At 40.7% G+C, this 17,070-nt stretch overlaps 1 protein-coding gene across 1 annotated transcript in view; it reads right to left on the bottom strand.

Moving 5' to 3' along the window:
* Positions 1-323: 323 nt before the first annotated feature.
* MLLT1 (MLLT1 super elongation complex subunit) overlaps positions 324-17,070 on the bottom strand; it is a 29,232-nt gene continuing 12,485 nt past the window's right edge. Inside the window, exons 4-12 of the mRNA XM_063455862.1 lie at positions 13,132-13,275; positions 12,280-12,405; positions 10,814-11,350; positions 10,295-10,382; positions 9,921-10,032; positions 7,001-7,094; positions 5,235-5,306; positions 2,627-2,698; positions 324-2,533 (exon numbers count right to left, since the gene is read on the bottom strand). Of these exons, the coding sequence (XP_063311932.1) occupies positions 2,405-2,533; positions 2,627-2,698; positions 5,235-5,306; positions 7,001-7,094; positions 9,921-10,032; positions 10,295-10,382; positions 10,814-11,350; positions 12,280-12,405; positions 13,132-13,275 (1,374 nt within the window). The 3' untranslated portion in view covers positions 324-2,404. The remainder of the gene's footprint in view (positions 2,534-2,626; positions 2,699-5,234; positions 5,307-7,000; positions 7,095-9,920; positions 10,033-10,294; positions 10,383-10,813; positions 11,351-12,279; positions 12,406-13,131; positions 13,276-17,070) is intronic.

The following is a 17,070-nucleotide window of genomic DNA, read 5'->3' on the forward strand; positions in this document are numbered from 1 at the left end:
TTTCAAGACAAATACAACTGACATACAAACTACAAGTGCAGTATCACTATTTAATTGGAAGGAATGCAGATAAAGAACATTTTCCAATGATGTAGTGATCAGGTTATATATCCTCTTAAGTCTATTATGTCCTTTGTGAGACAGAAAGTCCAGCTTACAGAGGGTGGTGGGCTGAAGGCCAAAACGTTGGCAGCTTTATCTCCTTAAAACATATTAAATGTTATTTTGGTCCTAGGAGGAACTGGGGCTGATTGTGCAGAGGAATAAAGTGGAAAATGGAACGTAAACTAAAATATATATATATATATATATATATATATATATATATAAAAGTTAGTGTTTTAGGTTATGGATGAGGAGGTCAGGCCAAACTATAAACTAACAAGTATGAAAACCCTCTGCTGGAGGTAAAACAGTTTTTCTTTCATGGAACGGGTTATTCAACATATTGGAGAATGGTGCTAGAAGCAGTTACTACACGGTTTGGGACACGTGCGTATAAAAGAAGAAAGGATTATTGGATAGCAGCGATGCTTGGAATATACAGATCGCAAGAGCAATAGACATTTAAAAACATGTAAATTATATATTAGGAGCAATTGTCTGACAAAGTTCTAAAAATGAAGCAATCGGCACACACATTCAATTGGTTTCCATGGTGATGGTCTCAAGCCTCCACCTGAAATTGTTCATACATTAAAACATTTTTTAAAAAATTGTAGTTTGTTCACTAAACCACTAAAATTGTAGTGAACGTAAAATCGAATCGCAAAATTTAGGCTGAAAAAATAAAATAAAACAGCAGTATGAATAAGTATTCCATATCAAGTCTTTGGCCTAAACTTTGTAACTCAATTTTCAGTTCACTACAGTTCAGATTATTCTCTGTATACGAAATGTGAGGGCAGATTGATCAAAATACAGACTTCATAAGCATTGCTCTTTAATTGGCTTAACATATTATAATTTAACTCTCTTGTTACATAAAACTGAAATACTGTTTCTGCAACTGGTTTAGTTCCCAGAAGATAATGTACCCAGAATAAAAAGTCTGAAGTATTAGAATAAGCTTAGCTCCCAAAAACGTAGTTTGTAGTGTGGATAACGGTCATATGTCTGGTCCGGTTAGTTTTGCCTTCCCACCTCTTGGGACACGGTGGCCTCATTGTAACTTAGCAAACAAGGCCAGAGCATACAAAGAGTAATAAACCATTTGCTGGTGCAAAGCCAGATAAAGTCCGATATAAAAACTCACCCCTCCCGCCCCCCCCCCTGGATTAAATCTGTCCTTTGCTTGAGGAGGGAGTGGAGATAGTATTTAATCCCTTTAAAAAGGAGAGGCAACTTATAAAACCGTTGTAGCACAAAGGTTTAATATCTCTCCACTTAATTTTTTTTTTTTTATAAATCATGACCTCCAATATTACCTAACTCCTTAAATTTAGTATTTCATGCTCAATGGAATAAAAAGCATTAAAATTACGGCAAGAGAAAAGAAATTATCCGTGTTCAACCCTTATCCCTTAAAGAATAAAAAAAATAATAAAAAAAAAAAAATTAAATCATACATTGCCTCTCCAGGCCCTCTTATACATAAAATACATACATATATATAATATATATAGAATATACAGCTTACAGACCGAACGTTCCGTAATGTTTTCAAAGCAGAGTGAAGTTTGTGCTGCCGAGTCTCTTCTTGCTCACCCGAAATATAATCTCTCTCATTTACACCACTTCTTGAAGAAGGAAAAACACTAAATGGCGAGATCAGTGGAAGGAAAGGGATATCATTCAGAGTAATGAATCCCGCTGAAAGCACCACCGAAGGGTTTCCTTTCTTCTGCAGTCATTGGAGCACGTTCAGTGCAAAAATGCCTTTCGAGATGTAGTCTCAAAATACAGACATATATAAATTTTAGTGAAAAGATGCAGTTTCGCCTAAGACAGAGATGGTCTGCTTATGTATATAAATATATATTGTAGCCCAGGTGTGACGGTTTAGGTGTGTACACATGGACATTCCATCCTATACATAAACCTCTCTGTGTTGTATGCTTCTACTACCTCCACAAACGGACATCTCCCTGCCAAATCTGAAGGGACTGCCGCACTGAAATTTTCAAACTTGCAGCCACTATAGTATAAAATTTATATCTGTATTTTGAAAATACAAGAATAGTTTGAAATTCCGCTTAACCGTTGTGCGCCTGTAAAATACTGCACATTGGAGTGATACGTTGATTGGAGCAGCAGGGTGGATCGGTGAGAGAGATCTTATTGACTGGGAGCAACTGGTCATCTCCAGACGTTCCCTGGACTGGTTCAGGGGATGGGGATGTTTCCGAGCAAACTGCTAAACATCACGCTCTTCCCTCTCCTTCTCTTCCCCTCTTCTCTGGGGTCATGTAGCTCCAGTCTCCAGATAGCTCTGGAGTTTGCGGACTGTTGTCTCATCCAAAGAAAAGAGGTCAAAGTCGAAAGTCGTGTTTGTGACATTGAAGTGCCCTGTCTCTTCAATTAGGTTTACAATCTGAACAAAAAAGAAGCAGCATGGTTAGAGATATGTGGCTCTAAGCATCACAATGGAAAAAAAAACAAAAACAAATATTAAGTCCCTGCTTACTTGTTGAAGGACGTTCCTCTCCCTTAGAGCCATTAGCCGCCGGTGCAATTCCACTAACTCATCTGTGTATGCCTGTACGTGAGAAAAACTATTTAACCATCATTGCAAAAAAAAAAAAAAGTGACTTCCCAAATTTCAAATTGAGTGGCATCACAACTGTCATAATATAGATTTAACCACTATACTCCTAAAATTAATGAATTCCCCTAACTCCAACTATGAAGACATTTTGAGATGTCATTTATCTTCTAAATCATTAGAAAGTACCTGCATGACAAGGAATACAATCAAGTTTGTGAAGTATTGAAAAGTATAAACATTCCATTTGAAGCCCACTATCATTTATTCTCTTAGAATTAAAAAATTCTCACTGGACACCCGACAATTCACTCTGACATAGGAAATCTATTTAGAATTAAAGCATTGCAAAATATCAGGTTTGTTTTTATCATTTGGGACTGAAGATGTATTTAAATAAATAAATGATCTAATACGGCATTTACCATTGTACAGCGCTACGAAATTTGCTGGCGCAATTTAAATAAAATAGTGATAATAATAATAATAAAAATAATAATAGTGAAAAGCTCCCATGGGTTAATAAGTCTACAATTTGTGATTTTCCACCTACCTTCCCTATAATCCATGTACTATACAGGTTTCTATTTCTAACATTTTTAATTAGATTGCTCCTTTAAAGGGACACTCCAGGCACCCAGACCACTTCTGCTGATTGGTTTTTTTTTTGAAGTTTTTTTTAAACTGCAATAATTACCTTGCAGGGTTAAGTCCTCCCCTAGTGGCTGTCTATTAGACAGCCACTAGAGGACACTTCCTGCTCTATAGCAAGGGTTTTCTGTGCTAGAGCGTCGCTGGACGTCCTCACGCTGTGTGAGGACCTCCAGCGTCGCTCTATTCCCCATAGGGAAGCATTGAAATCCATTTTCAATGCTTTCCTATGGGGTGCGCTAATGCCGCGCATGCGCATTAGGTCTCCTAACAAGGCTGAAACGATCGTCTGGGGTTGCTGTGTCTCTCGTTCAGAGGGAACTTGCAGGCATTTCAGATCTGGACTGCCCACATGGGTGGGACCAGTCTGATATGTTTCAGAGATGTTCTCTCTGTAATGGCACAAGATGAGCAAAAAACAGCTTGAGTTCTGAGCAGGGACCCACCAAAGGCTATTTCAGTTGCTGTCCGTTCTCAGAATACTCTTGCAACCCGTTTTTTTGCTCTCCACTTATTTATTTAATCCCCTAGATTACTAAACTGGAGAATTGGTGTATCTTTATTTAACTAACCTATTTCAGGTTTTATTTTCTTTGAGCATCTAACAGGGAGGGAACATGTGTCGGCTGTCAAATATGTAGGGATTAGAAATCTACTCTTAGACAAGCACAGGGATAAGCTGACACATGAACCCACCCTGTTATCCCATATAAAAACGGATACATTCTGGGATGATGGTTTGAACTGTGTAAAGACCTCTCTAATTGTTGTGATTATTTGCCAAAAATCTATATGGTAGCTCATTTGTCCTGTGGATGACTGGTGCTGCGCCAAATAGTCGGCGGGCATCTAACTATATAGGTAGATGTTTACATGCAATGGCCCACTATCGTACTTGTGGACAAGTGGTTAGACAATTATCACACTCTGTATCTATTTGACATACTTTGTATCCATCGTATCTAGTTACTTGTAGCATCCTTGCTCCCTAGGACAAACTAGTCAGTACAACGTTGACATTCCACTTCTTTAGAACAAAGTAACGAGTTACTGGGAGTATCATACACACAATTTATTTTCTACAGACATACTCTCCTATACAGATATATCCTCCCACTTGTTTGGCGTATATATAAACTTGAGTTATTTTTATATGACCCAGTTGGGATATTTTGAAATTATATTTTATTTATATCTAATAAAATTTCAATTTTAGGAATCACTTGCTTTTCTGTGTTTCACCATATTCCATTGATCAATTTGTAACTATTTAGGGCTTAAACCTCTAGCTTTAGTGCTGGAACCTATTCACTTTACAAAATCTCACCAACAGTGGTGGACTAGGAAAAATCAAATTTTCCTGCTATCTCATGCACCCACGTCAAACAGAAGGGATCTTCCATCCTTACTGCAGCTCTATATATCTCAATCAATCCAGACCTATGGAAGGTATTGTTCACAATGGAAACATGCTTCAACATGACACCACAATATTTCTACAAGTAATACTAAAGTTGTACACTCATCTGGACAAGCATACATCACAATGGGACTGCGGGGACCAAATGATACAATACATGAAATACAGAGCACTCCATTAAAAATTAACTTTTGAGACTTTCTGCACATGATGTATGCAAGTTTTAAAATATGCATGTCACATGCACAGAGTTAATTTCAGACATGATCTTATTAGTGCTCAAAATTCCCACTAGCCAGTGAAAATATAGCCCTGGCGAGTAGAAATTCAGCCCTGTTGAATGTGCCATCGACCTTCCAGGCCTGCAGTGGCGAGTAACATTTAAGTTCTGGCTTGCAGCGTCAGCCATGGAATTTTAAGGCCCGATAATTCCGAAATGGGTTTTTGCAGTGAGCTCACCTTATCATATTCTCCTTTCTTCAGCATCTTATCTGATTTAGTGCATGTCTCTGGACTTCTACGACCTGTGGTCTGAAAAAAAAAAAAAAAAAAAAAAAAATCTAATTTAGAAAGCAAGAAAGTAACCTGAGGAGATAAAGGACAGAAAAAAGTAATGGAAGAATACATTTAATTAAAAAAAATAAATAAAAATAAAAAATATAGCAACAAAATACTGATCTGTGACAAAGAAAGTGGCAGCAAATAAGAAGTGTCTCACACATTTTTCTTTTGCGAGGAATACAATTGGACTTTTGCAGGGATGCAAAGTGTGTTTAGAATTCATGTGTGAATTTGTGTTCTGAGGTGAACACATGAGGCATTACTGCATTGCCAAAGTGTAACCCCAGGAGGGTTCCTGCTGATGATTAACTACAGGATGTACAAGTATATGATAAAAGGCATTTAAAGGGACACACCGAGCACCATAATAACTTCACTGCAATGAGTGAAAGAGATTCAGTTTTCTGAATGGGCAGCTAGAGATAGGCGTTAACCATTTTATGTTAATGGTTTTCTTTTTTAGACACAGTTTTTAATCTTTACTGCTGCTATAGCTTTTACAGATAAAATGTGTTTTAGGAAGCATCTCCTGCACTGCATAGCACTGGAGTTCTTTGTGTAATTGACAGGCAACAGATATGTGACACGATGCCTTGAGAATTATGGTGCGTCTTCTGATATTTTATGCCCGGGACATAATGACAGCAATATCTCCAACTGTCTGGCACAGAAATAATTTAGCACATAACCTGTGTTTCTCTGGAAAAAAATCACAGCAAGAAGTATCAGAAAAATAATACAGTAATTTTCTTAAAATCAGGCGTTGTTCCATCTCAAACACACATACGCAGTTTTCAAAGCTTCGTTATTAGAGTAAAACTCTATATTTGGTTTCAACGTTAGGAGTGTTCCTGCTCTGCTCCACCCACGAAAGACTGTCATTGCTAGCAGTCTTTCTTGCTCTCTAGATGCATGAATGGCACTTAAGGCGTTCGCCTAGTAAAATACATTTCATAGGGAAGCATTAGATTAATGCTTCACTAGAAAAGCTCTCATTTCAACAATCACATAAGTGGAGTGAATCAGGAAACATAGAATGTGATGGCAGATAAGAACCATTCAGCCCATCTAGTCTGCCCAATTTTATAAATACTTTTATTAGTCCCTGGCCTTATTTTATAGCTAGGATAGCCTTATGCCTATCCCATGCGTGCTTAAACTCCTTTACTGTGTTAACCTCTACCACTTCAGCTGGAATGATATTTAATGCATCCTCCTTTACGGTGTTGATTCTCTTTATGTGTTTAAATGTTTCTGTCTCGTCTTTCCTCCAAGCTATACATGTGAAGATCAATTCTCCTAGCGATCAGCATGGCAGTCACGTGGCATTTATTAATTTATTCTCACAAAGTACAGGTTTCTCTGAAACAGACACTTTTATAAATCGGGACATGGGGTGCCTAATGTTAACCCCTAAAACAATGCACCGCAGAAATTCATCATGGGTCAAAGTGTCAAACTATAAGAGGCTGTTTTTATTTTGCTTTGTGATATATATTTTTTTTTTATAAAAAGGTGGCAGGTCAGCTCTAAATCATACTCATTCTCACAATTTGTGTTCTCCTAAAAGTAAGATTCTAATTGTTGTCTTATAACTTGTTCCATGCTTTTGGAAAACCACAATTTCATTTTCTCCATATACAGATGGATCTGCTGGTCCTTACCTTGTTATTAACTGGGGGTATTTTCTGTATAGGAGCAGGCCCACGGCTATGGGCACAGGAGTCATCACTGCTGTCACTGTCGCTGAGACTCATCCTATAATTTAACAAAAAAACAGAACATTACTGAACAGAATATCCCATATTCTTTGGTGACCAGAATATTCACATGTTTTAACTTCTGAATCAGGTTGCGAGAACCACAAGTAATGCATGTTGATGAAATTCACTGCACTGTATTACGTAGAAGGTCTATGCTGCTGGATTCCCGATTGATTTCCTACCTGCAGGGTTTGAATTCTACAAACTACAAGGTAGCACTGTAATGTAATGCCCATTAATGTGTATGTGACAAGTGACCAGGAAAATATGATGAATCTGCTATCAGTACTCCAAAGTAATGGATCAAGAATTTGTCAACATAAAATATACTAATGAATTTTCTAACTGCTGAGGGGCGAACATGACAGGGAAAGAACAAGGATAATCGCCACAATCTTGAAACCCTTAAAGGGACATGCTTGGCACCATAACAAATTCATCTCAAGGAAGTTGTTATAGTGCCCCAGGCACCATTTGTACCATATGTACTTTTTTAATGCATTTTTCTCAAAAGGAGGGCAATGAGAATTGTGAGGGCATTGACAGGCTAGAAAGCAGCTGCACTCAAGTCTTTTATTTAGGGACAGAACTGTGAGGGATTGCTTAAGTGGACTGAACCCGGTGCAGGCCACATGATCCTTGCTACCACAGCTTTGCAACGAGGACCCCCATAGCAGCTCTAAAGCTTGCTCATAGCATGTTTAAAGAAATAGAAAAAAAAAAAAGGAAAAAAAACACTGGCTGCCTCTTGCCCAGAAACTTCATGTCCCATATTGTCCCTGTTTTTAACACATTTAATTTAAACAATAATAATAGTCATCACAATATTAATTATAAAAATAACAAAGCTATTTACGAGGATAACCGTAATATTTTCAGATGTTATTCATTATTTACTGAATTGCAGTGAAATGAAAACTGTGGGGCAAAATTCATGCTAAAATAGCCAAATTGTGACTATTTGGATAATATTTCCAAATTGGCTCTTTGCTAGCTATTGTTGCCACAATTTAGCAATTTTACTCAGTGAATAAATGCTAATGTCACACGTGTTCAAGTGCATGAGCCCTAATTCTCTGACAGGCAAAGTTTAGACAAGAAAAATGTGAGAGACGAGAATTATGGAAGTTCATTTCAATATAACCCAGTGGTTGCCAAACTTTAGGTTCAAGGCGCCCTTAATATTTCAATATTTTTCCAAGTCAAAATTTCTAGGTTGTATATCTGTACAGCGCTGTGTCATTTACTGGCTCTATAGTGTAATGTACAGTGTTGGTGTTTGAATGGGGTGCTTGTATACATTTATTGTGTTTTAATGCAGGGGTGTGTTTGTATGTAATATTTGTGTTAGATTGCATTGCAGGAGTGTGTTTGTATGTTGTGCTGGTGTATGACTGCTTGGATGTATGAACACACACTACCACATACATACATACACACACACAAATTCATATAGATACCGACACATACACACGTGCGCACCCTGACACACACACAAACATTGATACATGCACAAACCACGATACAGATACACACACAATGACATACAGATGCACATACACAGACGCGTATCCTGACCCACAGATGTGTGAGCAAACACAGACACATATGCACACACACCACGATACAGATACACACACTGACATAAAAACACACACACACAGACGAATATCCTGAAGCACAGATGTGTGCGCACACACACACGCACAACCTGACACACACAGATGCCCACTCAGACACACACTCACAGTCACTTCCTCCCAGCCAGTTGACATTACAGGTGCCTGGTCGCGGTCTTAAAGGACCGCGGCAACCGACTGGGCCCCTGTTCAGCAGTAATATTTCCCCGCTGCTATAATCATAGCACCGGGAAAACATTCCACGGCACCCCTGTGTGCCTGTTGCAGCGCCCCAGCACACAGTTTGGGAACAGCTGATATAACCACTTTATGATGTAATATTCAACACACCACCATAACAATCCCTGTGTGTTTGTAATACAACTCTAAAATGTTAACATTCATTTCTATTATTAAGGCATTGTGTCTAAGAAGTAGGTACCATCCATACTAATTCAAACAACATATACTTAGAAATAGAATATTTGAGTGATTAACTATATATATTTGAGTGATTGAGTGATTAACTACCAACCACTCCCCCCCCCCCCATTATAAATTGCATAATCAATGATCTACTAATGATGTATCGCGTCACTGCCATCAAACAATTTTGATTGCATACAAGAAAGACCATCTGTCTTCGTATGACAATTGGTTAATGTAAGCAATTTGGTTAATGTAAGCAGGGCTCAAAGCTTTTACCTAGAAATTAAGAGTCTGTGATATTAAGATTTGTGGTTGGGAAATTATGTGAAGGGTTGTTAAGGGATCATATTCAGGTTTGCATTGTGGACAACAATGTCATAAGAAGTAATCAACCAAGTGTTATGAAAGGCTTATGTCAAGCTAACTTAATTTATTTCATAAAGAAGCCAATAGACGTATACAGAGTGTTGCAGTGGATGCGATCTATTTGAGTTGTGTCAATGCATTTGATTTGGTTTCTCACAAATGAAAAGAAACTACCGGTAGTTTATTTTTAAAATGATTAATGTTTTGGATAGCACATTGGCTTACAGATAATTATTTTTTTTTTTTTTAAGAATAATGTTACGGAGCTAGAAAAGTTGCAAAGGGGCAGGCTACAAAATTAACTAGGGGAATGGAAGATTTTAGTTACGAAGAAAAGCAAAAATTTAAAAAAAAAAAAAAATACAATGTATGTATATCTTGTAACATGTCACTACTAATGTCCTTACCGGGAGTCTCTACCCGTTGTTTTGGTCTTCGGAGCAGTCTCTTCTCCACATGTACTATCATCATCATCTGATTCTTCTGACTGGAGATCTTCCACCATGGATCGCAGAAGGCCTACGTTGTGACAACAATGGGTAAGGTCTCAGAATATTTAAAAATATATTGTACAGAATGCATTACGAATCCTTGAAGGTAAATTATATGAGGACATTTTTGGAACATAAATCTTTATGAACTTTTATTTCTAAAGTCATGCTTCTCAATTCATTGCATTATACTGCATGCAAGCCATTATATAACAATAATACAGAAAATGTTTTTTTCCCCCCATTTACTGCGTATTTTCCTAATGTTACATGAAGCAATGTGTATTTACCTTGGCTGTGGTTCTGTGAGGGTTCAAAATCGGATTCGGAGCTGGAGTCTGAACTTGAACTACTGTTAGAAGGACTTGATGGGACAGACTGTACATTGGAAAAAGAGAGTATGATGAATTAACACAGCAACAGTGAGACTTAAAAAAATGGATAACTTAAACATCCTCACATGTGACTAAGCAATGAGAAATATATGATGATGCTGACAAGTCCTATATTTCATTATACCTAATCAAAAAATTGGGAACGTTACAATAAAATACCAAAACCAGCTTGATTAGTGAGGCATCCCAACACTTAATGCTGCAGAAGTGTAACAAAAAAAACAATAGCACAAATTGAAGATAAATACTTGTTGCTGTATAATGATTTCTTTAGAACAAATAAAATATTTCAAATGAGCGATTATGATAAATCTACAAATATATTCTTTAATCTGACAAATTGAGCCTTGGTGGTAGTCAGTAGGAGGATAAGCATGTATACAAGATCTAAAATGTAAATTTTTCTTATCTTACCTCTGACTTTGAAGAGCCTTCATCCTCTGAGTTTGAATCCTCAGGTTCGGCTGGCTTCTTCACCTCATTTTCTGGTTTGGGCCTTTCAATTTTGTTCACAGGCTTTTCCTTAACTGGCTTTTTCTCAGGATAAGACGTGGTGGTGTTACTAACTGGGTTGGGAGGGCCTCGAGGGGAAGTCGCAGAGAGTCCTTTGGAGCTACCTTTCTTCGGCTTTTTGTTTGTGGATTTAGGAGAGTCTGTGTTTGGAGGCCTTTTGCTAGTTGGCTTAACATCAGCTGGACCCCCTTTAGGAGACATATTGTCCTGTTTAGGCTCTTTCAGTGCCATCTTTTGTTCCTTAAAAGCAACTTTTGGGGGTGCCTTTTCTTCCTTAGGAGGTTTATTCTCAGCAGGTTTTCGAGAAGAGGTTTCCTTGGATTGCTTATTTCCTTCACTTTCCTTGCTTTTGCTCTCGGAATCTTTCCTTGGTCGTTCCCGGTGTTCCTTGGTAACTTTGTGGGGTTTTGAGGTTTTATTGCTGTCCTTGTTTCCCTCCTGTAAAGCATGCTACTGTTAAATACACACTTAATACTTACTATGGATTTACAAAATTATTGCACTTGTTGCTGGGAATTATAGGTAATGGGGAGACGGATGAATTGCGATGGTATGAGCAGTTCCAGAATAAAAACATGAATGAATGGCATAAAGCACAAATCGAGAGAAAGTTGAGCATAGCCGGATTACAGCATTTACGAGGGAGTAGTAGGAGAGAAATATAGAAAGCGTAAGGGGAGAACAGAAGGAGGAAAGGAATAAAAGGAGGGGGCACAATAATGGGATTTATAATTTGTATTACTTTATTGTAACAAATAGTTTTAAAGTAGATCTGGAAGAGAATGGTTGTATAACCTCAAAAATCTCCTAGTGCCATCAATCAGCCTGTTTCCCCTTTTACAATTACCAATCATGGTACATACATATTGGTACTTGCACCGTGTATATTTATTATCACTGTATTTACAAGTCATCCAATAATTTTATGCCCTAATTTTCAGTTTGCTTTCATTTTGAATATACTTGAACAACTGCTGTCAAGTGTGTTGAAAATCACACCTGACAGCAATTAGACCCATCCCTGCATCAGCTAGATCTAGTAAGAGTCAAATGGGCAGTTAGCTACAACTCTCCTTTATATCCCCGTAAATTTACAGCAGATATTAGAAGTGCAGCACGTGTTACTCGTTCAAGTACCATGAATGTTGAAAAGAGACAATTCTCTTAGACAGTAGAGGAAGACAGCTGCCTCCATAAATGTTCCCACATATGTGTAAAATAAAAAGGACAGGAATTCAGCGAGGAAAGGTTGAACCAAAAAGGGATCTGTCTCTTTCTTAATTTCTATGTGCTCACTTTTTTTTTTCTTGCCACTTCTACAATGATTGAACTTAATAATATAGACAATGTGATACACTTAAACTAACCTTTGACCCATGAGAAGGTTTAGCCTTCTTTGGGTCCGAGAAGGCAGAGAGGGGAATTGTTGGCAGCATTGGATAATCTGGGCTTGGTCTGGACACAGTCTCTGCTCCCTCTGGCATAACCAACACCTAAAAAAAATATTTTGTGCATTAATATATAGCAAGAAATGTACATTGTTTTTACTGCTTATGCATACAATCTGAGATTTTCCCAAATAACTGTTTAAAAGATGGGGGAGGCAATATCATATCTTTAAAATGCCAGTGTATTAAAGGAACACTAGAGATAGATAAAATTGTGTATTCCTAACGTTCTAGTGTTCTAGTAACTGTTTAGGTGACTGCTCCCTCCACTTCAGGTTTTAAAGTTTAGTTACCTTTTCTCCCTGCGCTCTGTGATTGTCCTCGCCTCCTTGGCTAAGACCATCAATTTTGATGATCTCAACCAATGCAAGGCGCTCTTACAGAAATACATAGGAAGGCCAGTGCGCATGTGCAGCAAAACACCACACTGCGCCAATCATGATGATGGTCTTTGAGACCATCTGATTGAATAAAGAAGTTTTACTATGCTATTTCATCTGAAGCTCCTCTAGTAATTTTTTTATATGACAGCAGCTAGAGGCATTTTAACTCTGCAATGTAAACATTGCTCTTCCTGCAGAACGGCATTGTTTTACATTGCATGTTTACAACATGAGGGACATGGCACCCAGACCACTTTATTGTGCCTATAGTGTTTCTTTAAGAAGGGATGAATGGAGTGCATGTTGGTGCCTGGTATGCAGTCTATGTAGGATGATTGTTTATCTCTCTATTTAAAAAGAGCATGTGCCATTTTTGCCCAGGAATTACCCCTCCTGCTTTTAGTAGTTTCCGGCGGAACTCCTTTGTTGGATTATTGAAAGTTAGCTTCTCACAGCGCAGGTGATTCACTGGGGGATTTCCTTCCAAATTCAAGAACAAGTCGTAGTTGAAACAAACCCTCTTGGGTTCCTCCTGCAGAAACAAGAATTAAACAAAGAATCATTAGCAGTTGGACGTACAGAAATAAAAGACGGCGAGAGCAGCGCACACACAAGTTTAACCCCTTAAGGACACATGACATGTGCGACATGTCATGATTCCCTTTTATTCCAGAAGTTTGGTCCTTAAGGGGTTAAAGGAAACGCTAACATTTAGGAATACTAACATGTATTCCGAATTTTAGAGTGTTTTTCTATGCCACCCAAACAATTAAACTAAATTTACTTACAATTAGCTCCTGTCGCGCAAGTACTGCTGTAGGCTCCACTTCTCCCTTGGCTAAGAACATCAATATAGATGATTTCAGCCAATCCAATGTGTTCCCCATAGGGAAGCATTGGGTGGCTAGTGTGCATGAAGAACAGTTACCACACTGTTCCAATAAACATCTCCTCAGAGATGCATTAGATTAGTGCATCTCTATGGAGAGCGCTATGGAGAGCGTTTGACTTTCTCACGAAAGACGGTGTTTACAATTGTCAGACTGCGAGGGAGTGGGTACTATAGTTTCCCTTTAAGTTGCGCTAGATCTGGTGCTTAGAGTGTTCCTTTAACTTTCTCCCCCCCCCCCCCCCCCCCCATTTTCTTTAAAACCATAGGGGAGCTTACAAAGAAGTGGGAAAATTCAGCCCTAGCAGTTCAACATTCTCTATGGATCCTTTCAAGCGAGTAACTTTGAAAACTTGGCTTGGTTAGAAATGTAAGGCTTGAAATTTGTGTGTGTGTGTGTGTATATAATTAAGCTAGACTGTAAGCTTGTTTGAGCAGGGTCCTCATTACCTATTAATCCTGTATCATTGCCTCATTTATTGTTAAAGCGGCACTGTCATGCCGAACTTACCTTTCCTCAATCTCTTCCTCTTCTACCCCTCTCTCAGGATCTGTTCTTCTTTTCTTCCTGTCTCCTTTAGTTTTCTTTAAAACCATAAGACAAAGTAGGGACTCTTTGTCTTATGGGATTCCTCCGCTTGACCAGCTCTGACCAGCGGAGGAGCAAAGTGTGCTTCATTTCCGCTGGTCAGAGCAATTTTCCCATGATCCCTAGCTTTCCTCCCTGTTCCCACAATGCTTCCTGTCAGTATTCGTCCTGTCACTTAGACAGAACGCCGGCAAAACTGCCGAATTGCATCCTAACAGAATTCTCCATTGGTGTTAGGATGCAATTCGGTACTTTGTTTGTATCGGAATTTCATTCTAATGAATGAAACTCCGATCCTATTCATTGCCGCGGCTGCATCTTGCAGCCGCTTAGTAGATAACTCCCTAATTCCCACGGTATCAGGGAGCTATCTACTAAAAGGCTGAAAGACCTGAATTGGTCTTTCAGCCAACTTTACTAATACTAAGTAAAGATTACTTAGTATTAGTAAATAATATGCCCCTACTCGCTATACCGCGAGTAGGGGCATGTCTAGTAAGCAGTGAGCAGCCTGTGGCTGCTCACTGTAAAAAACAAAAAAAACAATAAACACCCCCCCTCCCCTGCGCGGGGGTTAAAGATTGGGGGGGTGGGGGCCCTAATAAAACAATAAGGGGGGGGGGACCTACTGTCCTCCCCCCCGGCCCCCACCCCTGCGCGGTGGGTGGGGGCCCTAATAAAAACAATAAGGGGGGGGGGACCTACTGTCCTCCCCCCCGGCCCCCACCCCTGAGCGGTGGGTGGGGGCCCTAATAAAACAATAAGGGGGGGGGGACCTACTGTCCTCCCCCCCTAGCCCCCACCCCTGCGCGGTGGGTGGGGGCCCTAAATGACCCCCCCCCCCCCCCCATCAAGGTGACTAGGGGTCCCAAGCCCCTAGTCACCCCCCACCCAAAACATTCTATCCCCTACCTACCCCCCTCACCCTAAAAATAGTGAGGGGGGAATAAAATAACTAACCTGTAAAAAAAAAAAATTAAACTTGCCATTTGACGTCTTCTCTTTTCTAAATTCTTCTTACTTCAGCCCCCCAAAAGGCCGAATAAAAATCCATAAACCCGTCGCACTTTAAAAAAAAAAAAAAAAAAAAACGAGCGCAAACAAAAATTAATCCATCTTCACCCATGGAGGGCACGCCGCGTACTGAGCTCCGCAGGGCGGGTCAAGGCTTATAAAGCCTTGCCCCGCCCTGCAATTAGGCTTAGAACACAATGATTGGTTGGTTTAAGCCAATCAGAGTGCTCTGTGTCATTTTACACAGCGTGGGAAAATTCAAAAGAACTTTCCCACGCTGTGTAAAATGACAGATCACTGTGATTGGATGGTTTTCAAGCCATCCAATCACAGTGCTCTGTGTCATTTTACAAGCGTGGGAAAATTCCAAAGAACTTTCCCACGCTGTGTAAAATGACACAGAGCACTGTCCAATCACACTGCTCTGTGTCATTTTACAAGCGTGGGAAAGTTCTTTGGAATTTTCCCACGCTTGTAAAATGACACAGAGCACTGTGATTGGATGGCTTGAAAACCATCCAATCACAGTGATCTGTCATTTTACACAGCGTGGGAAAGTTCTTTTGAATTTTCCCACGCTGTGTAAAATGACACAGAGCACTCTGATTGGCTTAAACCAACCAATCATTGTGTTCTAAGCCTAATTGCAGGGCGGGGCAAGGCTTTATAAGCCTTGACCCGCCCTGCGGAGCTCAGTACGCGGCGTGCCCTCCATGGGTGAAGATGGATTAATTTTTGTTTGCGCTCGGTTTTTTTTGTTTTTTTTTTAAAGTGCGACGGGTTTATGGATTTTTATTTGGCCTTTTGGGGGGCTGAAGTAAGAAGAATTTAGAAAAGAGAAGACGTCAAATGGCAAGTTTAATTTTTTTTTTTTTTTACAGGTTAGTTATTTTATTCCCCCCTCACTATTTTTAGGGTGAGGGGGGTAGGTAGGGGATAGAATGTTTTGGGTGGGGGGTGACTAGGGGCTTGGGACCCCTAGTCACCTTGATGGGGGAGGGGGGTCATTTAGGGCCCCCACCCACCGCGCAAGGGTGGGGGCCAGGGGGGGAGGACAGTAGGTCCCCCCCCCTTTATTGTTTTATTAGGGCCCCCACCCACCGCGCAGGGGTGGGGGCCAGGGGGGGAGGACAGTAGGTCCCCCCCCTTATTGTTTTATTAGGGCCCCCACCCACCGCTCAGGGGTGGGGGCCGGGGGGGAGGACAGTAGGTCCCCCCCCTTATTGTTTTATTAGGGCCCCCACCCACCGCTCAGGGGTGGGGGCCGGGGGGGAGGACAGTAGGTCCCCCCCCTTATTGTTTTATTAGGGCCCCCACCCACCGCGCAGGGGTGGGGGCCAGGGGGGGAGGACAATAGGTCCCCCCCCCTTATTGTTTTATTAGGGCCCCCACCCACCGCGCAGGGGTGGGGGCCAGGGGGGGAGGACAATAGGTCCCCCCCCCTTATTGTTTTATTAGGGCCCCCACCCACCGCGCAGGGGTGGGGGCCAGGGGGGGAGGACAATAGGTCCCCCCCCTTATTGTTTTTATTAGGGCCCCCACCCACCGCTCAGGGGTGGGGGCCGGGGGGGAGGACAGAAGGTCCCCCCCCCCTTATTGTTTTATTAGGGCCCCCACCCACCGCGCAGGGGTGGGGGCCAGGGGGGGAGGACAATAGGTCCCCCCCCCTTATTGTTTTATTAGGGCCCCCACCCACCGCGCAGGGGTGGGGGCCAGGGGGGGAGGACAATAGGTCCCCCCCCCTTATTGTTTTATTAGGGCCCCCACCCACCGCGCAGGGGTGGGGGCCAGGGGGGGAGGACAATAGGTCCCCCCCCTTATTGTTTTTATTAGGG

The sequence above is a fragment of the Pelobates fuscus genome, chromosome 5 (assembly GCF_036172605.1).
Source record: "Pelobates fuscus isolate aPelFus1 chromosome 5, aPelFus1.pri, whole genome shotgun sequence".
Classification (NCBI taxonomy): domain Eukaryota; kingdom Metazoa; phylum Chordata; class Amphibia; order Anura; family Pelobatidae; genus Pelobates; species Pelobates fuscus.